This window comes from Protomyctophum bolini (assembly GCF_963924005.1).
Source record: "Protomyctophum bolini genome assembly, chromosome: 3".
Lineage (NCBI taxonomy): Eukaryota > Metazoa > Chordata > Actinopteri > Myctophiformes > Myctophidae > Protomyctophum > Protomyctophum bolini.
Genome location: NC_137864.1, coordinates 27,005,436 through 27,024,300, shown reverse-complemented (window position 1 = coordinate 27,024,300; position 18,865 = coordinate 27,005,436). Strand labels below are relative to the sequence as shown.

Sequence of the window (18,865 nt, the reverse complement as noted above, 5' to 3'; positions counted from 1 at the left end):
GTCTTAAAAGGAGGCTGTGAGATGCATCCGCATCACGCGGACACAGCGTCCCTTTGGATCTTGATGGATGGTAATCATTTGTCCTTGTCAGAAAAAGAACAATCGTGCCATTGAAAGCAGAGTGCTATCAAAGTTTCAGGGCCTCGTCCGAGAGAATCTATTAACATGTTTTAACTGGCCGTGTGATGAGGTCCTGTCGTGTGATAAAACATATTGGCCCTTGTATGTGAGTGCCTAAACACCCCCCGCCCCACCACCACACTTTTCCTTGTTACCATGATGAATGGAGGTTAATGTCACTTTGTTCTCCTCTGGCTATAGGGAATGAGCGAAGGGCGGAGACTTGCCCAACATTGCCTAGCTCGCCATGTTTATTGCTATTGCTGCTTGCTCGACAAGAAGCCTGGAACTACAGACTACGCGTCAAACTATAGCAAAATGAATGCCGCTGAAAGTGATATAACCCAGAATCTTAACTCTGATGTCACTATGCTCGTTCCCTATACATTTGTTGCGACTTCAGGTTGCATTTACTATGAAATCGTGCATTTTCCGTCAGTCAGTCAGTCAATTGTTTGGTTCACATGACATCATCAGGGATGGAAATCCCTGATGTATGGAGATCCCTGATGTCATTAATTATTTAGCCCATATACTGTATGGAGATCCCTGATATCATCAGTATTGGCCACCAATCTACATCTGACCTCAAATCCCAAACCCTTGGATCTCCATATAAGGAGCTGACCTGTTCTGACATTCCAGATGTTGATCCTAATCCATCCTTCCTCTTCGATGTCTCCCTTTTTACTGATACCTGTCCATTTAAACTCGGGCCTGTCCCAAAGTTATTCGTGCAAACTGGGCCCTCATCAAACCCTGTACACTCAAGACACTGTCCCCGCTGCCACCCTTAGATCTCCATATACTGTATGGACATGAACTGTTCTGACATTCCATATGTTGATCTAACCTCATCAAACCCTGTACACTCAAGACACGCTCCATATATGGCCAGTTCAGAATTAATTCCGCTCGTATTTCCAGAGTTATAAGGCGTTGAAAATCCCTTTTACTTTATACTTTATTTGTTTATTTGGACAGGACAATGCATATTAATGGACGTCACATGGACGTAAATACACCGGATATAGCACAGTTGCTAATTTTCATCCACAGTCCTCACAAGAAACACAAAATGGAAAACAGACAGGCAAACCGTGGAATACATTTACATAACATTACATAGGGAACACAGCATAAAAAAAGAAATACACCTAAAATAATCATGAATGGTTGCAGCTACTTTGAACAGAAAGTGTATGAGGCCATGTGCAAAGATCCTGGTGCTGGAGATGACGGATGCGTTGCTTAGCAACTGGACCAATGTTAAAAGATTATTTTCGGTCTAGCCGCTTCATATGGTGTAAGGGGGGGGTACGTACGGATATATGTTCGGACCTAGCAGATAACGTCCCATAGCTGGGGTGTACGAATATGATCGTACTTAGCAAAAGAATATTCAAGTGTGAAGAATTAAAAGACAATACCAAGTACCAAGTACTTGGTATTGTGCACAGAAGTACCAAGTACGCAGAAGTACAACCCAGGTAAAATAATGTGTCATTATAAAAATATATAAATTATGATTATAGTCCACTTCCTCCTTTTAGCACGGATGGCTTTTACATTGCAGCAATCCGTATCCGAGACTTAATTGATTGCGATCCCGGGTACGGTTAGACGATCCGCTCCCGGGAACGGTATGCATCATTCACACTACCACAACATCTGCAAAGTGGTCCCGAGTGCGCACCCGGGACCATAGTGTGAATTTCCCCTTAAACTCCTTCACCTGGGGTAATGCCTCATTCCCTACCCGGACTGCACAATCCACCGGTTTCCTGCTGAGAACCATGGCCTCAGATTTGGAGACACACAGATCGTGTGGCTATTAAATTACCAAATGCTATATGACTTTCTATTGTTGAAATTGGAGTATAGTCTGGAATCTGAACTGAATTTGACTGATGATTATTTCATATCTAAAACTAATTGGCAGCCAAGTAATGTGACATCCAAGTTGTTTATAATAAATATGCATTCTATAATGGACAGTATGTGTATAATCCTAAAGGTCATTACACACTGGCGAATTGGCGACGCGATATATTCCTGCGAATAATTCGCATTTAAAAAAAATGCAAGCTTCCACATCAGTGGCGAATGTGCGAAAATGCGACCGTTTTCTCTCTTTATTTGTTCGCTCTGGTGTCGTATTTTGCAGAGATTCGCATGCGAACTGCAACATGCAATATTTCGCATTTTCAGATCGCTTATTCGCGTCGCTAATTCACCAGTGTGTAATGACCTTTATGCTCTTCATTAAATATATGCATTACTGTAATATGCTCTTACAGTAATACGTACATACAAGCATTGTCATTTTTCACTCCGATAAACGGTTACGGTTAGTGTGTTTATGCCGTGTGTGTTCATGCTGTTGGCTGCTCCTCAGCCCCTCCTGAACACCATCGTGTCATTAATCCCACACTAGCAGCCATCGCTCAGGCCAATGCTCTCTACAATTAAACCATGTGTTTAACATGTCACCCAGACATGCCAAATCCACTTGGACTCACTGCACTGTTTTGATCTGAACTGACAATTTAGTGGTCGCAATAGAAGTTTTCAAGAGGCCCTCTACCAGTAAAGCACCCCCCCCCCCCCCCCCCCCCCCTGCTACAGTACAGGTTGAGTTTATTGAATAAGAGCGTATCCGCTTTGTTTGTTTGTACAATTAAGGAGAAGCGTCATCTGGGACGCATAAAAAGGAGAAAGCCGAGCTCCCCCATTCATCTTCTCTGTTGGTAAACTTCTTCAGATTTACAGCTCTAAACGTCTGAAGAGCAACCAGAAGATGCAAATAAAACAACGTTATCCTAACATGCACGTACGCACGCACACAGTACAAACTGTACCTTTAGAGTGGCAGGTACACAGTTATTTGATGTGATATAAGGAATTTCTGAATGGGGGGGGGTGGGGGGGACGCGACCCATGTAGGATGTGTAAATTACATCAGACTTAGGTGCTCTACCAAGTTTATACGTACGTACACACAGTATACTGCATATACTTTATTATTCACTACTAAAACAACATATTTCCCGACTCTGTCCATCTGTCTTTCTACATCTCTGTCCATCTGTATCAGACTCCTTCTTCCGCATGATGACCAAACTCTTCCTATGAGAAGGCTGTCCCATGCTGGTATATTGTTTAGGACCAAACAAATTACTATTTACACCAGCCGGTTTGGGCGAGCCACAGCACAACGCCATGAAACCTTTTGTATATTTTTAATTGTTAACTTGAAGAATGGCTCTCGACTACACACACGCACGCGCGCACCCACACACACACACACACACACACACACACACACACACACACACACACACACACACACTCCTCCATTGGAAGGATGAATGAGCTCTGAATAATTGATCATCTTTGTGAAAACACACTCGGCATGCAGCGTGGTTGCCACATAGCTTTGTACATCTCTTTATAATGCCAGCAGTGCTGCGGCGTGCGTGCGTGCGTGCGTGCATGCGTCCGTGCGTGCGTGCGTGTGTGCAGATGATGAGGCATCCTCCACAGTCCCTTCCCACCCCATCCTGCTCCCCTGTCATTAGGATGTCCATTGTTGTCTGGTGTGCGCAGGATGAATATGACTGGTGTGAAAGTACCCCCGTCCCCCCATAATGCTGCGACTAATTACTCCATCCAATGGCCGTCCGCCCCGGCTGATGGATTAGTGGCTATTGTATGGATTGTACACTCCGCCATAACGCAACCTCCTTCACCACAAGTGCACACACACATACACTGAGAGTTGAGCAGGTCCTGATTGGGAGCTGAGTGCCACGCGCAACCTTGATAATTATTTTTTGTAGATGAATGCCACAGGAGTCAGAATGATGAAGTGGCCATTTGCGTACAGAGACTATCGCATGCAAACACCGAGCAGCTCTTTGTGGCTGGGGAGAAATCTGGTGCTGCACAGGCCACATGTCTTGCCAACATGGACTATATGCCCTCACGCTTTCTCTCTGTCTCTCTCTCTCTCTCTCTCACACACACACACACACACACACACACACACACACACACACACACACACACACACACACACAGTCACAGACACACAGTCACAGACACACAGTCACAGACACACACACGTGTGCGCACACACACACACACACACACACACACACACACACACAAGTCTCTTTCAGTACAGTTTCCCAAATCTATATTCCTTTACTGGAAAATGTGTACACTAAGCGTTGAACTAACACTTTTTACTGTTTCACTGTGTAGTGCATTGACCACGGAAGTTAATTTGTGCTTAAACCATTGAATGCCCTGTCATCCAGACCTGTATAACCACACAGCAGTACTATACAGTAGCAGCACCCTTCACTTCATCCAGCTCTTCTTAAAAAGATAATAAATCAAGTAATTAATAGTTTTCATTAGCCAAGGCCATACAGGTCTTAAAGCTCCTACTTTGAAATTGTATTTATTTTCTTGTGCAAAAGCCCTTCCCCTTTTAAAGGCCCCCGGTGTGATCACTGGTGCGAGACTGAAGATTTGTGGGTGTACCCCCACAAACCCCACCCGTACCTACTAGCGGCACGACTTTCAAGAACAGATCACATAATACTACTACTGTATCTATTCTCTGCTCACTAAAACTGTTTTAAACCAAACCAACCAAAATAGTTGCTGTTTTTCTGTCTACAGTTTTGTGTATAGAGGATAAAATAGAAATTTGCTGTCTAACTTACGTGTTTCTTTTTCCGCTTTCAGTCATTTTTTCTTCTTTCCTTTGTTGTTGAAACAATTCTCTCCTGAAACACTTCTCTCCTGGCTCGTGTGTTATTTTGTCTGCTCTCTTCTTTTCATGGATTAACTTACTTTTAGACTGCGAGCCTGTGGAATATCTCCACTATACCCGGTGTGAATCCAGTGGGGGCCTGGGTGGCTGTTACTGTGATTTATATTTCTTGGGTGACGGGGCCCTGTTGTACAATAAAACTTCTTCTCACTTTGACAGAGCACAATAGACTTAAAGAGGTATATTTCACCAAACCACAGTAAATCAGCACTAGCAGAGGGTCCTGGGACCGCTGCTAAAACTATTTAGCGGTCAACACCAGCCTAAAACCAGCCCCAACGTAAACCGAAGAACGCTCTCTTCACGTCCTCGCAAAGCGGCACATTTGCCATGAAAATGGCCAGTAGTTGGAACAGAATATGTGACAGTCGAATACATTTAACCACTTAAGCCATCATTTATTCATATCATATTCATATCTTTTTTGAACATTTCATAATGATGTACCCCAAAATAGGACCACCAAATTGAAAGTAGATGTACAATCCAGATTTAACTGTGTACAGTCTGTGAATTGCACGGTCATATCAAGTGCGTTTTGTCACCCCCCCCCACCATGAGTGGTAAATCATGAACACATGAGTTCTGTGTTTTCACTTTGAGAAAACTAGATTTTCATAATGTCTCATAGAACTCATTTCCTGTGATTAGGGCTGACAAATGAGCAGCTCCGCTGAGTTCTCCAGATTAAACAAGCTTTTGAAGTTGTGAAAAGAGAGAGGGAATAAAACCCCGGCTAAATTGATTAATAACCAAAATAGCAATGGATTTCTTGTGCTGCGTTCTGCCTTGAGGGCTCAGCTAATAAATAGTTGTTTTTTAATTAAACCGCTTTAAAATATGTATATATGTGCGTGTGTGTGTGTGTGTGTGTGTGTGTGTGTGTGTGTGTGTGTGTGTGTGTGTATATATATATATATATATATATATATATATAATATATTATATATAATATATAAATGTTATATTTTAGTGCAGCTGACAGGTACTGTATGCACAATGTACAGTGTGGTGGTGAGTGTTCATTAAAAACTTAACACTTTCTTTACCTTGAGAGCCAGTCAGGATGATTTACTAACCAGGCCCTGGAAAAGGGAGGTGTAAATTGGGAAGAAAAATGGTGGCCGGAGGACATTGATTAATATTGGTAAATGTATCCACCCACCTCCTCCCCTCCCTGGTCTGTGTGTTTGTAATGGCCTTCGTCTCCCTACTGGGCCTGGCTGAGGCAGGGACCTGACAAGAGCTGCCCTGCTGGGCCTGAAATGAGGTTGGAATGGGAGCACGTGCCACTAGAGTGTGTGGAAAATGATCACTCTGTCAGGGCCCCTTCATTTCCACTGTGATGTACCTAGCTCAGTTCACCTTCCCAGCGAGAGAGAGAGAGAGAGAGAGAGAGAAAGAAAGAGAGACAGAGGGAGATGAAAAGGTGAAGGACGGAGAGATACAGTAATTGTCTAGTGGTCTTTTTTGGGCTTACTTACTGTACAAGCATGTGATTTTAAAAAGAGGCTTTCTGAGAGAGAGACACGAGCACACACACACACACACACACACACACACACACACACACACACACACACACACACACACAGACGCACAGAGCAAAAACAATGCTGGCTTTATGCATGCTGGCTCGGGCCAAGTGTGCTGCATGGGCTGCTACTCGCCATGCCGGCCCGGTAATTACTAACACATGTGCTACCTCTGTCTCGCTGCAGCCGGCCGAGAGAGTTCTGGCGCCTGGACTACTGGGAGGACGATTTGAGGCGGCGGCGGCGCTTTGTCAAGAACCCCTTTGGATCCAGCCACTCCGGGTCGACACTCAAGGCTGCGGCCGAACATGGTCAGTACTTCGCCCCCTCACACCACCCATGCCCCAGTCCCTCCACCCGTTCAGGTGCTGCCTGGCTTGTTCGCTTGCCGGTAATGTCGGGTACAAGCTAATAAAAATTAGCTACTTGTGTAATAAAAGATTTATTGTGCTGCAACACTCAGTAAAAAAGAAGCGCCCTCATTTGAATTTTACACAGGTAATTTCCAACCTCATCTTCTCATTATGTAAAGTGGCACCACACAGTTTCTCCCACACACACACACACACACACACACACACACACACACACACACACACACACACACACTGAATCTATACATTAAACATGTTTTATTAATAGAATATATTTTATATAGGTAAGTCATAAAAAGCATTTCATAAGATTTTATTTTTATTTTCTTCCTTTCCATTGTTGCATTACAGTGGCTGTGATTTCTGGTAAGTAATCCATGCATCCCCCTGCCCTATTCCATCTGATTAAGCAGTCATGTGTTTTTTTCTTTTCATTTTCCCTTTTCTTTCAAATAAGTCAAGTTTAAATCGTGTCTTGATCAAAGTCAGTCAAGGTGGACTAAGCGTCTTTCTATGGCAATGTCTCAATGACTCATAGTTGTGTTACAGGTTGAATGTCATATAACAGACCAGAGTCTACAGAGTAGTGCTTCACATGTCGTGTCAGTAGATGCTCAGAGAAGACGCTAAATCTAGCGCTGTTTAAAACAATGCCATCAATACCGCTGGATATACATATGTCGTTAAAACCAATAACACTGATTACCTTTTCCCTCAGCAGCTGAAATAAGACCCAATCAATCCTTCTCCTGGCATCATTGTTTCTCAGCACTTGTCCATGATAACCGGTGCAGATTTTCAATACACTATGTCCAGGAACAGTGTAGCATTCCCAGTGGTCCCTTTGGCCACCATGTCCAAATGACACATGCTCCATGCCTTAACAATAGGAGTCACATTTCTCTTCCAGAGGAATACCTCTAATCCCTTATTTCTGTTAAGATTGTATCCTGCCATTACAGACCACACCAGGGTTTATAATCAGAGCCTAGTGGGGCCAGTTTAACCCATTACCCCACCCCTCGCCCCAAATAGAGGCTGGATTCTGGACCAAAATTGCCTCCAATATGTCACCTGGCTAAAGTCCTACTAAACGTGATATTTGTCCCAGAGACAAACGGCCAGTGTGACAGCAGTCAATAAGAATGTGATCTAAAAGCAATAAGTGCTGGGGATCCCCAAAATCCTTGGAGACTCACTAGGCTAGAGTAAATGGCTGTAATGTGAAGGCAGCTGGGGAAAGAGAGAGAGACGGTGATTGTGTGCGCCCCTACGGTCACTGTTCATACATTTGCTTTATGATTCTGACTTTTAGGAATTGATTCATTTCCCTTTAGAAACTCCTTGTTGTGGTGTATGTGTATAATATACAAGGGGCAATACAAGGAATTGTATGGTATTCACTATCTGCACTCAATGTGCATTGGATATTATCACTATTATTCCATTATGTTGCAAAGTATTTCAGTTTAAGTGCCACATGCTGTATATTCATCACTTTTAGAGAAGAACAAAACCCCACAAGCAACATTGGAAGCTTTTAAAGTCATGTCTGTTTAAAAATAGCCATCAGCCAGTTTGCAGCAAGGGAGTGCTACCTCCAGAGAGAGTATATATCACTCTGGCTGAATTACAAGGGGGGGATGGGGATATATCATTAAAATAACTCTTTGACGTTGAAACTTGACGGCGGCCATTTTCTGATGTAACCTTTCGTCTTGTTTTCGTCGACCCGACATTTGTTGCGGAAGTGCAGCTCCAGACGAGAATGCAGAGCCCTGAGTTTTTCAAACGGAGTACAAAGGTCATATCTGGCTGTAATTATTTTCATCAGACATGGAGCGGAGACTCCGCGGGTCTCACTCCCTAAGAAAATATTTAGTGTATGATCAAGTCTGAATTTAGTCTGATTCCAGGCTACTTGTAGCAGTGCTTTTCTGATCACAGCTATCATGAAAATAGAGCAGAACCTTTTTTTATCCAGAACTAGTAACATTTGCTTTTTAAGAAAAGGAAGCATTTCCATAAATACCATTTCCTTTATTGTGAAAATACGAGGGGAGAACATTGCATTTCTGCAGTGCAAGTGTGATCACACATGGTCAACCGAAACTCTAGCGTGGAATCTAGGGAAGCAGCCTGGTTAGGTATTTATGGCCAGAAAGAGCCATCTTTCCTGGGGATTGATTTGGTGCAGCCTTGGGTCCGTGCACCAGAGGTGGCAGAGTAAATACCCTAAGACGAATGTCTTGGGTGCCAGTGATCAATACTCGCCTCATGAACACACTCCTGGCTACGCTCTTGTTAAAAACAAATTAGTTAATTCTGACAATTTAATTGCTAGTCCCATGCATGCCTCCAGTTGTATAAGGCAGGCGGGTTGCACGTCTCTGTACGGAAATGGTTTCCTAAAAAGTGTAACCTGCCTGGGATTTGTGCACATTCTCTGTTGAGTGATATGGGTAAAGTCCTCGGCTGGATGTTTTCTTTAACGTGGCGTACCTGTTCACTGCAGAGATTGTTCATTGGTGTTTCTTAATCCAGCACCTGAGTTTATGATATTGGTGCACTCATTTGAAATGCATATGAATTGGTATATTATTCGTAATAATAATAAATATTGTTTTACATACCTCTGAGATTAATTAGCATGAATTGGAAAATGTTTATTTTATATAGATAGAAATCAAACTGATCAAACTTTGTATTTCAAACCTAATTTCATGGTGTGTGTGTGTGTGTGTGTGTGTGTGTGTGTGTGTGTGTGTGTGTGTGTGTGTGTGTGTGTGTGTGTGTGTGTGTGTGTGTGTGTGTGTGTGTGTGTGTGTGTGTGTGTGTGTGTGTGTGTGTGTGTGTGTGTGTGTGTGTGTGTGTGTGTGTGTGTGTGTGTGTGTGTGTGTGTGTGTGTGTATGTGCCGCCACCCCCCCTGACACCGACACACACACAATGGATGTCATAATATATATTTTACGTACCTTGGAGAGATAATTAATCATCGGTTTGTGTGTTGGATATCCTTTGTCCGTTCTTACATCTCCCATAACATGAAGTATAGGCCTATTCAACATTATATAGTGTCTACATTGTGTATGTCCTGACCAAAAAATATCATACTGTTATACCACACACACGCACACGCACACACACACACACACACACACACACACGCACACACACACACACACACACACACACACACACACACAATGCTATAGCATGAAAATAAAACTCCTTATTGGATATAATAATGATAGTCTTAAGGCAGGACTCCTTGCATATAAAATGTATTACAATTGAGAGGAAGTATCTACAGTGCTTTAGAAATATTTAGTTTGATTTTAAATAGTTTCTTGAAATAAAACCTTACATTGGCAGAATATAGCCACAATAGTGTGTAGCTTGCCAATTCATTATAATAGTCTTTATCTGCTGCAGTTGTTAACTATCCTATCGGCAATGTATGAATTGTGTGTTACTTAGTTGAAGTTAATACCAGTGAGAATTGCTCTGAGAAGCGATTAACAAATTGGTCTTATGGTAATAGTAGCAGACTAGCAGTGTTTTTGCTCTTGTGATACAACCAAGAACACCCTTATGTTGACAACATTCAAGTTCTGGGGGCGAGAGTCACCAAGCGTGTTTACAAAGGAATGTACAGAAGTTCGCATACACGTCTGTTTTTAAGCGCGCTCATCTGACAAGTCCCCCTGTCCACTTGCTCAGTGCGAATACAATGGCATGTGGTACATATTAGGGGAGCTGGTAGTAATTTCAGTGCTGCTAACTAAGGAATTCCCCAGGGAGGCTTAATTACAGGAAGACCATTCTGAATATCAGTGAGCTGCATATTTTCCATGACAAGAGATTTTTCAAGCCGACTCTCTTCTGGCAGTGGCGAAGTCCTCAGCCGCATGATGTGGCACTGTGTTTGCAGGAAATGCAAGTGATCTCAGTCTCTACCACTATATCTCAGGTGGAGCTATAGTGAAGGAAAAATAAAATAGTCTACTATAAAATAAACCCTCAGTGTTCGTTTAATTCTTAGTGTAACTATAGTCACACTCTCTGAGTTAAATGAACACTTGTTCACTTGTTTCTTAATGCATATATTGTTACTTTTGCCTGCAATGTTGGCTTGGAAACACTCATGCATGGTCTTGCATACCCGTATGTTTGCACACCCCACACACCCACAAGCTGCAAAAAGGGACGCAGCATACTGCCAACTATATTTACAAAGCGAGAAGGCTTGCCAGTTTTGACTCTGTACTATGTATACTTTTGTCTGTGGATTCTTCCCATGCACCACTGGGGGATGCAGGCCTCTGTAAATGTTTGCAGATTACCATTTTTCTTAAATAATCCATTTGGAACCTCAAGTCATGTTCACTTGAAATCAAAGCGGGCAGCATGCAGCTCTCATTTAGTTAAAATGACTTTTGGCTGATCTTTGGATAAAAACGCCATTTGTTTTGATGTATGTAAAGGCGGAATGATGCAAATTGGGTTTCAGATGAGCGTTTAATTGCCTTGTGTCAGTCTTTTGTATCATGGTGTATCTGTTGTTTCACTTTACCCATGTGTGTGCATATCCTGCCATGTCTGATGTAGAAACGTGTTGCTACTGCAGTTTGTTTTCTTTTGAGAATAGAAAATAGAAGTGGTGTATGGGAAAAACTCATGGGGGTGAACTCAAACACCCCCAACTCAGATAGGGAATATGTTGATAATTTGCTGAACATTTGTTTAATCACATTTCTGCTCAATTCAATAAAAGGTAGGAGTAGAATGCAGAGTAGGATATGGGATATTGCATGGTTCCAGACTTAAGCCATGCAGGTTAATTTCAGTCAGTTGCTTATTTCACATCATAAGCACAATTATGTTTGGCATGATATTCATGGTAAAATTTGTGTTGTGTGGTACCATCCTCCTTGATTCCTTTTAGGTTTTAGTTGACTAGCAGGCTTGATTATTATAATTATTATTTTATGGGTTAAATGCAAATAGCATGCAGATGCTTTGGTTTATTTCAACTTAACATTTTACGTATAATTTATTTTCATGTTCTTTTCTTTTTTATACATATATAAATTATTATTTGTGTTCAAATTTGATAATTTTCCCTTCCAGCTTCCGAAGAAGATATTCTCAAAGGCAAGCAATCTATCAGAAGCCAAACTCTGGGGAATCAAAACTCCGACAGCGAAGTGTTGTTGGATGGAGACGATGACACACTCTCTTCTCTGGAAGAAAAGGAGTTGGAGAATTTAACAGGTATAACAGCTCATCGATTTATTTTCTAAGGTGTCTCCGCCATATAGCAGCAGCATAAGTCGCGCTGATTCTGTCGCATCGCATCTCCAGACGTCACGTCACTCCATGACAAGTCATGAACAGGTTTCTATCGTTTAGCTGACGAGAGGAATCACCCTGCCCGCTATTAGCTCTGACAAGACAGTAAGACACTCAGTTTAGTCCATCAACGCAAGTGCAGTGCCACCCATGTACGTGTTTGGCGGGTATAATATAAGCGTATATATGGGTATATGATATACCCATATCGCTTATTGACTTCAATATGGACTTTGATATGACTCTCATAAACTATATGAATTACCGCATAGTTTCTGTTAAAATGTAGAAAGGACGTTATCTTGAATATAGCCAGCCTGTAGATCAATAAGCATTCGAAGAGCAGTAAAATAGGCTATTGATTAATTGACTGAGAACCGCATGGGCCATATAGGCCAAATCATATGGTGGCCCACTAACCCAATATCAATTGATTTAGCTTAAATTGCTTCTGTCCCACCCATAGCCGTTAATGTGACACCGTTATTCGCGCAGCCAATTATACATATACTAATCGGATTCCACCCTATAATCCGCGTTTTTATTTGCAGTAACAACGGGCTCGCTAGACTAAGCTGCATGCACATAGACTTGAAGAGCATATTAAAATAATGCCATCGGGTGACAATGGGATTAAGCGTCAAATCCTGCTTAATAAAGTGACATGGTTCCTCAAATCAAGTAACCTATAGGCTAGGCTATAGGCTCATATTGTCAAGAGAGGAGTGGGGGTGAGTTTACTGGTGGTGTCTTGTCGACGGGAATCCTCGTGTCACGTCCCCGTCCGTCCCCCCCTTCACAACCAGCTGTCTAGTTCAGGTGTAATTGAATGACTTTGAGTGACTGAAAAAATAAAATGTTATTTCACCCCGGGATAACATGTTAATATCGACGATCGGAGCAGAGAGAGAGGCAGGAGAAATGAACATATCTGTTTATTCCACCCCGTCTGTAGCCTCTATGCGTCAAGGGTGCTTAGGGAAATCAAACTCGGGTCTCCGAGCAGCTATATACGCACATCTGCAAGTACAATGGCCGGGCTCACATGTGGAGAACCGGGCAGAGCCTCCGCTCTGAGCTCCCCTGAGCCGCTAGCTTTATTGTCATACTGGCATAAATTAAGATTGATGAGGAATTAAACAGACCCGTCACCCCCTGCTCACACCAGGCCACAATCAATGGGTTCTGATTGACGGCTGATTCTGTTTATTATTTTATTTTATTTTTGAACAGCGTATTCTGGTTTATAATTTTAATATTTTCTACATTTGACCATGCACCCAACAAAGTCAACAGGACTATGCTCTCGAACGATCATAACCCTACTGACATGTTCTTAATATTTATAAAATATATTAGGCTATATTTCGACCGTGGCCCAACATAAATGAGGATGTTATCCTATACTTTACATCTGGCGTGTAATGTTACAATTTATGCATATATGCATAGCTAAGTTGTCAAAGCCATTAGGGCTACATGTATGCCTATAATATTAGCCTAGAAATGTACAAAAACTGTTTTCACACTCTTTATTTTCTGTTCCTCTCGGACTCGGTCGTATATCGAGTTTTCCCTAAGCGAACGTTATGAGTGAACTCAGTGAAGGCGTGCATGTCTAAGGCGGCAGGGCAGGCGCCAGGCTATATGCATTTGTTTTGCCGTTTTGTTTAAATACTCGCACAATGTCCGCGCTTGCCTTTGCTGAGTTTACATGTTTACCTTGCACGCTGCTTCTGCTCATTGAAAAGGTCAGTGTGTTTTCCTCACGGAGAGAATGCGGCGAGTTGAAACGGAGAGGTTGAGGCGGCGCTTTAGCGAAAACACTTTCGCTTGTATTTTTGACCCGTCGCTATTGGCGTTTTGTGTCTCCCAGGCCCAGTAAACTTGAGCACCAGCGCTCAGCTGGTCGCCCCGGCCGTGGTGGTGAAAGGCACCCTGTCCATCACCGCCTCCGAAGTGTACTTCGAGGTTGACGAGGATGAGCCTGGCTTTAAGGCGATCGATCCCAAGGTAAGAGAGAAGAGAGAGTGAGACTCGAGGTGAAGCGAGGGGGAGGAGGGAATTGAAGCAAGCGCTTCAAATTGTGCACTTTCTATAGCCTTTCCAAACCCCCATGGCACGGCTCATTAACCAGGCTGTATCTACTGTATAACCCAACATAGATATAGGTCTAAAAAACAAGTTCGTTCTTTTACATCTTTTTATGGGCAATCCATATGACGTTACGTTAAGTTAAATTTCCAACAATTTAATCATGATTATGATGCCTTTTATTACCATTTGTAGTTTTAGTGTTAATTGCAATTATTCAAATTTTCCTTAAATAGGCTGCATAGCCATAATGAGTATGGTATATAGTAGCCTAACGCTATATATTTTTAAACAGTTTTGCCCTTTTGATAATATTTGTATGGAAATAATGAAGTTTATTTGAATATCTTCTGTTTGAAAGGGTTTATACGTAACTTGATGGGCTGTGATTAAATGACCTGCCTGCACGAGCAAAGAAATGTAAACCAAAAACAGCGAGGCCTTGTTGAGCAATGATGATCTGACAGTGACACTTCATGCATTCAGCGTGCATAGCGATTCACTGAACCAAGTTCACGATTCTGTAGGGGGGCAGTCTGTTAAAACACTACCAGGTTTGATTCAGATAGTGGTGGTCATGCAGTATAGGCTAATATGAATTAAAATTAATTATTATTATTATTATTATTATAGCACCAGCTAGCCGCCACATTATTGATCCACAGGTGGTTGTGTGTCCGTTTGTGTTCAGCTCTGGAAGTCTTGCAATTAAACAGTATTAAATTATTTAGCTATATGGATATAGCTGCCTATATAACAACAGTTGTGTACAGGTATAAGCTGAGGCTATATATAATGCTTTATAACAATTGACTTAATCAGGTCGATGATTCAACGTTTGTTTTCATTGTGGCTTGTGCATGGGCCCATTTCTTAGAAGGTAATTGTCAAGTCAGCAGCATCGTGTCTTCTGTCTTGCATGGCCTATTTTGTATTCTTGCAAAAACTTTGTATATAGGCTAGCAGCTAGCTTATAGTTTGCGAAAGAAATGTACTATTTTTGAAAGTGCAAACAAAAAATGAGTGAAAATTGTGTAACTTTTTCCTATTCCCATATTTTCCCACGCTGAGAACTCAGTATAAAGTTGTCTGTAATTGAGTAATTTAATGGTGTTCTTTTTTAAAAGCCATTTAGAAAATGAAATACAGCAGTTTAGCCTGACATCCCACCTGTCAAAACACGTCAAGACACAAGGCCAAGTTGTAATGTAATTTACAACGTTTTATTAACATTTCAGCTTAAATCACATGATGGAAATTATTTTAAACTTGGCACGCTACATTTTTTTATTCTTTCACTTAAAGATTTTTGTGCATATATTTAAATAAGAATTTCTTCACTTTGTGAAAACATTTAAAACAAAGACAATTCAGCGTTATTACATTTAGCTTGAAAATGTACCTTCAACTTTCTCTGGCAATGGCCCAATTGCTCCATATTGTAAAATAATTTGTTGTGGTGTAGTTTGCTTGCTTCCTCATTGTTATTACTTAATTTTTCACATTGCTTCGAGGATCAGTTTTCCCCCCCTTTTTATTTGAAACGCGATTCAAAATGTCTCTGCACAATTTCAACAGTCATTTAGGTTTTTTTTTATAATTTGTCCAAACTTTTAGCATTGGTGAGTATTTCTCTCGCTAGTCTCCATGTCTGCTTAGCAGCCGCTTCCAGGGCCGAGTGTGGCTTTCCCTGAAACAAGTCCAAGTTTGGCAAAAAGTAATGGGGACATCTGCGACACTGCAAGCAGGAGATGAGCTGCAGCAGGATTCCGTTGAGCCGGTCCCCGAGACATGATTCGTCCCAGTCGGTCTCTCTCGGGTGCTTCTCGCACTCGTATAGCAGCAGGGTCTTCATGTGGTAGCTCTGGAGCGGCTGGCCGGGCAGCTCGAGGTGCCGGTCACGGAGGGTCTTGAGAATGGAGAGACACTTCTTCCTGCAGCCCGCCATCAGGAGCCTGTTCTCGGCCTCGCTAAACTGCAGCACCCAGGCGTCGCTTTCGGCGGAGCTCTGCTTCCCCGTTAACGAGTAGCACTCTTTCGACAGGAGGTTGAAGCCCTCGGCCTTGACTTCTGCTACGCGGTTCGGACCTGGCCAGGGGATGTGCGGCATGGGCCACTGGGCCGCGCTTCTCGGCCAAATCCCTGTGCACTTGAACGCGGGAGTGATTTGAACCACGTATCTCTCCCTGATCCGTAGCCTGACCTCGCTGGTGTCCGCTACCATTTTAACCACGTCCCGGTAGCTGCATTTGTCCACGGCTTGCGCCACCAGCGTCTGAAAGCGTGAGCGGATCTTCCTGGCCGATAGGTACCCCGAGGCAGTGATGAACTCGACCCACAGCGACATGCTCCTCTTTCGGCCGTCGCTCAGCTTCAGCACCGCGCAGCCGGGCAGCGAGCCGTCGTCCACGAAGTTGAACACCCCCATTTGATTGAGGTAGAGCACGACCTCGAACTCGTTCGGGGCGATGACCTCCATCCCTTCGAAGCGCGCCTCTATCTCGCTGAGGGAGCTGATAAACCGCGGCTCCTGCACCTCCACCTCCTTCAGGACATCCGACACCACTTTACAAACCTCCCTGATCGTCTTCGCGAGGGCCGCTTTGCGAGTTTGGCTCCTCTCGTTGTAATATTTGTTAAGCTGGTAAACCAGCTTCGCCTGGGTCGCGATCATGTTGGGGCAGAGGTCCGGGCTGTACACCGGAGAGTCGCAGTAGGTTGACGGATCCAATGCTTACCGGTAAAGCCCAAGCAGAACGCTGGCCCGTGCAATAAAAAATAAATAAAAAAGATGAAAGTTTTTTTTCTCTCTCTCGCTCTCTCTCAGTGGTTGCTCTAACAGCGGATGGACGTCAGTGTTAGGAGGAGGAAACGGATAGGGATGCAACGTAATAGGCTGTTAAATATCAGTTGAACTCATTGGCACGTCCAGATCGGCCACTAGACGCAGACAAAAGAATACAATGACCGTGCTACCGGACGCAGACATGCACCTACAGGATAAAATGCCGACCCTGAGCGGTCATCTTTCTCTCCTCCGCGCAAGTTGCACTGCAAGGGAAACTGCGTGTTTATTCTCTCGTTGGGTCTGCACTCAGCTGCACGAGCTCAACCTGTGTAGTTTATGAATGGCTCCTTAGCAGGGGAGAGAGGGGCCGGGCTTCGCGTCCTGCAATCAACGTCGCAGCTGTCAGTGGTGTCGGCCAATGAGCGGCGGAGCTGTCAGTGCGCTTGGCCAATCGGAGCAGTCTGCCAACTGGCATTGCTGCCTGCGCCCAGGGATGCACTTTTGCTTTCCAGTGCGGAGCTGGCAAGGTCCAGATAGGAAAAGGTAAAGGAGATTTCCGTAGAGCAGATACAGGGTGCTAGTTTGTTCATGAAGTTGAACGTAATGTCATTTTAGAGACGAGCGTTTGAATCTTTTTCGCTACCAGTGCGTCATGTGTAATGATGGATCATGCAGGAGCTTTTTAGATGGGTGCACATACTGTGAGTGATAAACTTTAGACAATAATAAGACAGTAATTTTGCATATAAGTAATTTTCTTCCTAAATGTGTATAGTGTAGGCCTATAGTCGTGCTTTCCTCATTGACGACGACGAGTGTGTGTGACTGTATGCGTGTGTGTATATATATATATAATATATATATATATATATATATATATATATATATATATATATATATATATGGCCTATTGTAATTTCAATAATTGTCAAACGATGGATGGACCTATTGGATTTTCTTCATGTTTGTTGTTGGTAAACTCATAAAAAACTATTTGTGCAGTTTGTGGATTAACTTGTGGTTTATCGTAAATGTTGTATATTGCTGTCTTAAAGGCCTATACTTGGTGTGTTCAGACTATATTTGTTGTATAAATACTAGATCTAAAACTAGATCCCAAATACTCGCTATAGCCTACCTGAACGGACACTTAAATGAAGTATAGCCTAATAGGCTAGAATATGATCAATTTAATTACTCGGGCATTTAAATTAAATTAACGCTGGAAAAGAAAATTGCAACCTCTGTTTAGAAATTGATATTAAATTATTGATTTTTATACCGTCTATGGGATTATTACTATCTCCCACTGATTTGATTCTTACATTATTTATATTGAGTTAAATATCGTATAATTGCAACAATGTTTTTGCCATTGGGTAGGCTAGCTATCAGTCAGCCTATCACATAGCCTACATGTAGGATATAGCCTATATATATATATGATCTTTTAAATGTGTGATGAAAGACCAGGCTACACCTGCTGTTCAGGTTCAAATAAGCATCTTGAAGTAGAGAGGCCTCTGTACCAATATTAAAATCATGTGATTGTTTGCCATCATCACCAACAGTTTTCAATATATTTTTACTTGATAGGCTTATTAATTATTTTTGTCTGCGTCTTTTTCATTTTGTGTGTGTGTGTGTGTGTGTGTGTGTGTGTGTGTGTGTGTTCGCGCGCGAGAGAGAGATTTTTATGGTGAATGAAATTACTGAAATGATGACACTCGCACGCGCTAATCAGTTTTT

General features: G+C 42.6%; 2 protein-coding genes across 7 annotated transcripts in view; one reads left to right on the top strand and one right to left on the bottom strand.

The window, feature by feature from the left end:
• The window catches only part of lrba (LPS-responsive vesicle trafficking, beach and anchor containing), a 280,974-nt gene that overhangs the window by 153,332 nt on the left and 108,777 nt on the right, over positions 1 to 18,865 (top strand). For all 6 annotated transcript variants that reach the window (XM_080759177.1, XM_080759176.1, XM_080759175.1 and 3 more), the window contains exons 37-39: positions 6,691 to 6,815; positions 12,013 to 12,156; positions 14,111 to 14,247. In XM_080759177.1, the coding sequence (XP_080615303.1) occupies positions 6,691 to 6,815; positions 12,013 to 12,156; positions 14,111 to 14,247 (406 nt within the window). The remainder of the gene's footprint in view (positions 1 to 6,690; positions 6,816 to 12,012; positions 12,157 to 14,110; positions 14,248 to 18,865) is intronic.
• mab21l2 (mab-21-like 2) lies at positions 15,530 to 17,429 on the bottom strand. Its single transcript, XM_080759179.1, has one exon. It carries the CDS (start codon positions 17,000 to 17,002, stop codon positions 15,923 to 15,925), a length of 1,080 nt encoding a protein of 359 aa, XP_080615305.1. The 5' UTR covers positions 17,003 to 17,429; the 3' UTR covers positions 15,530 to 15,922.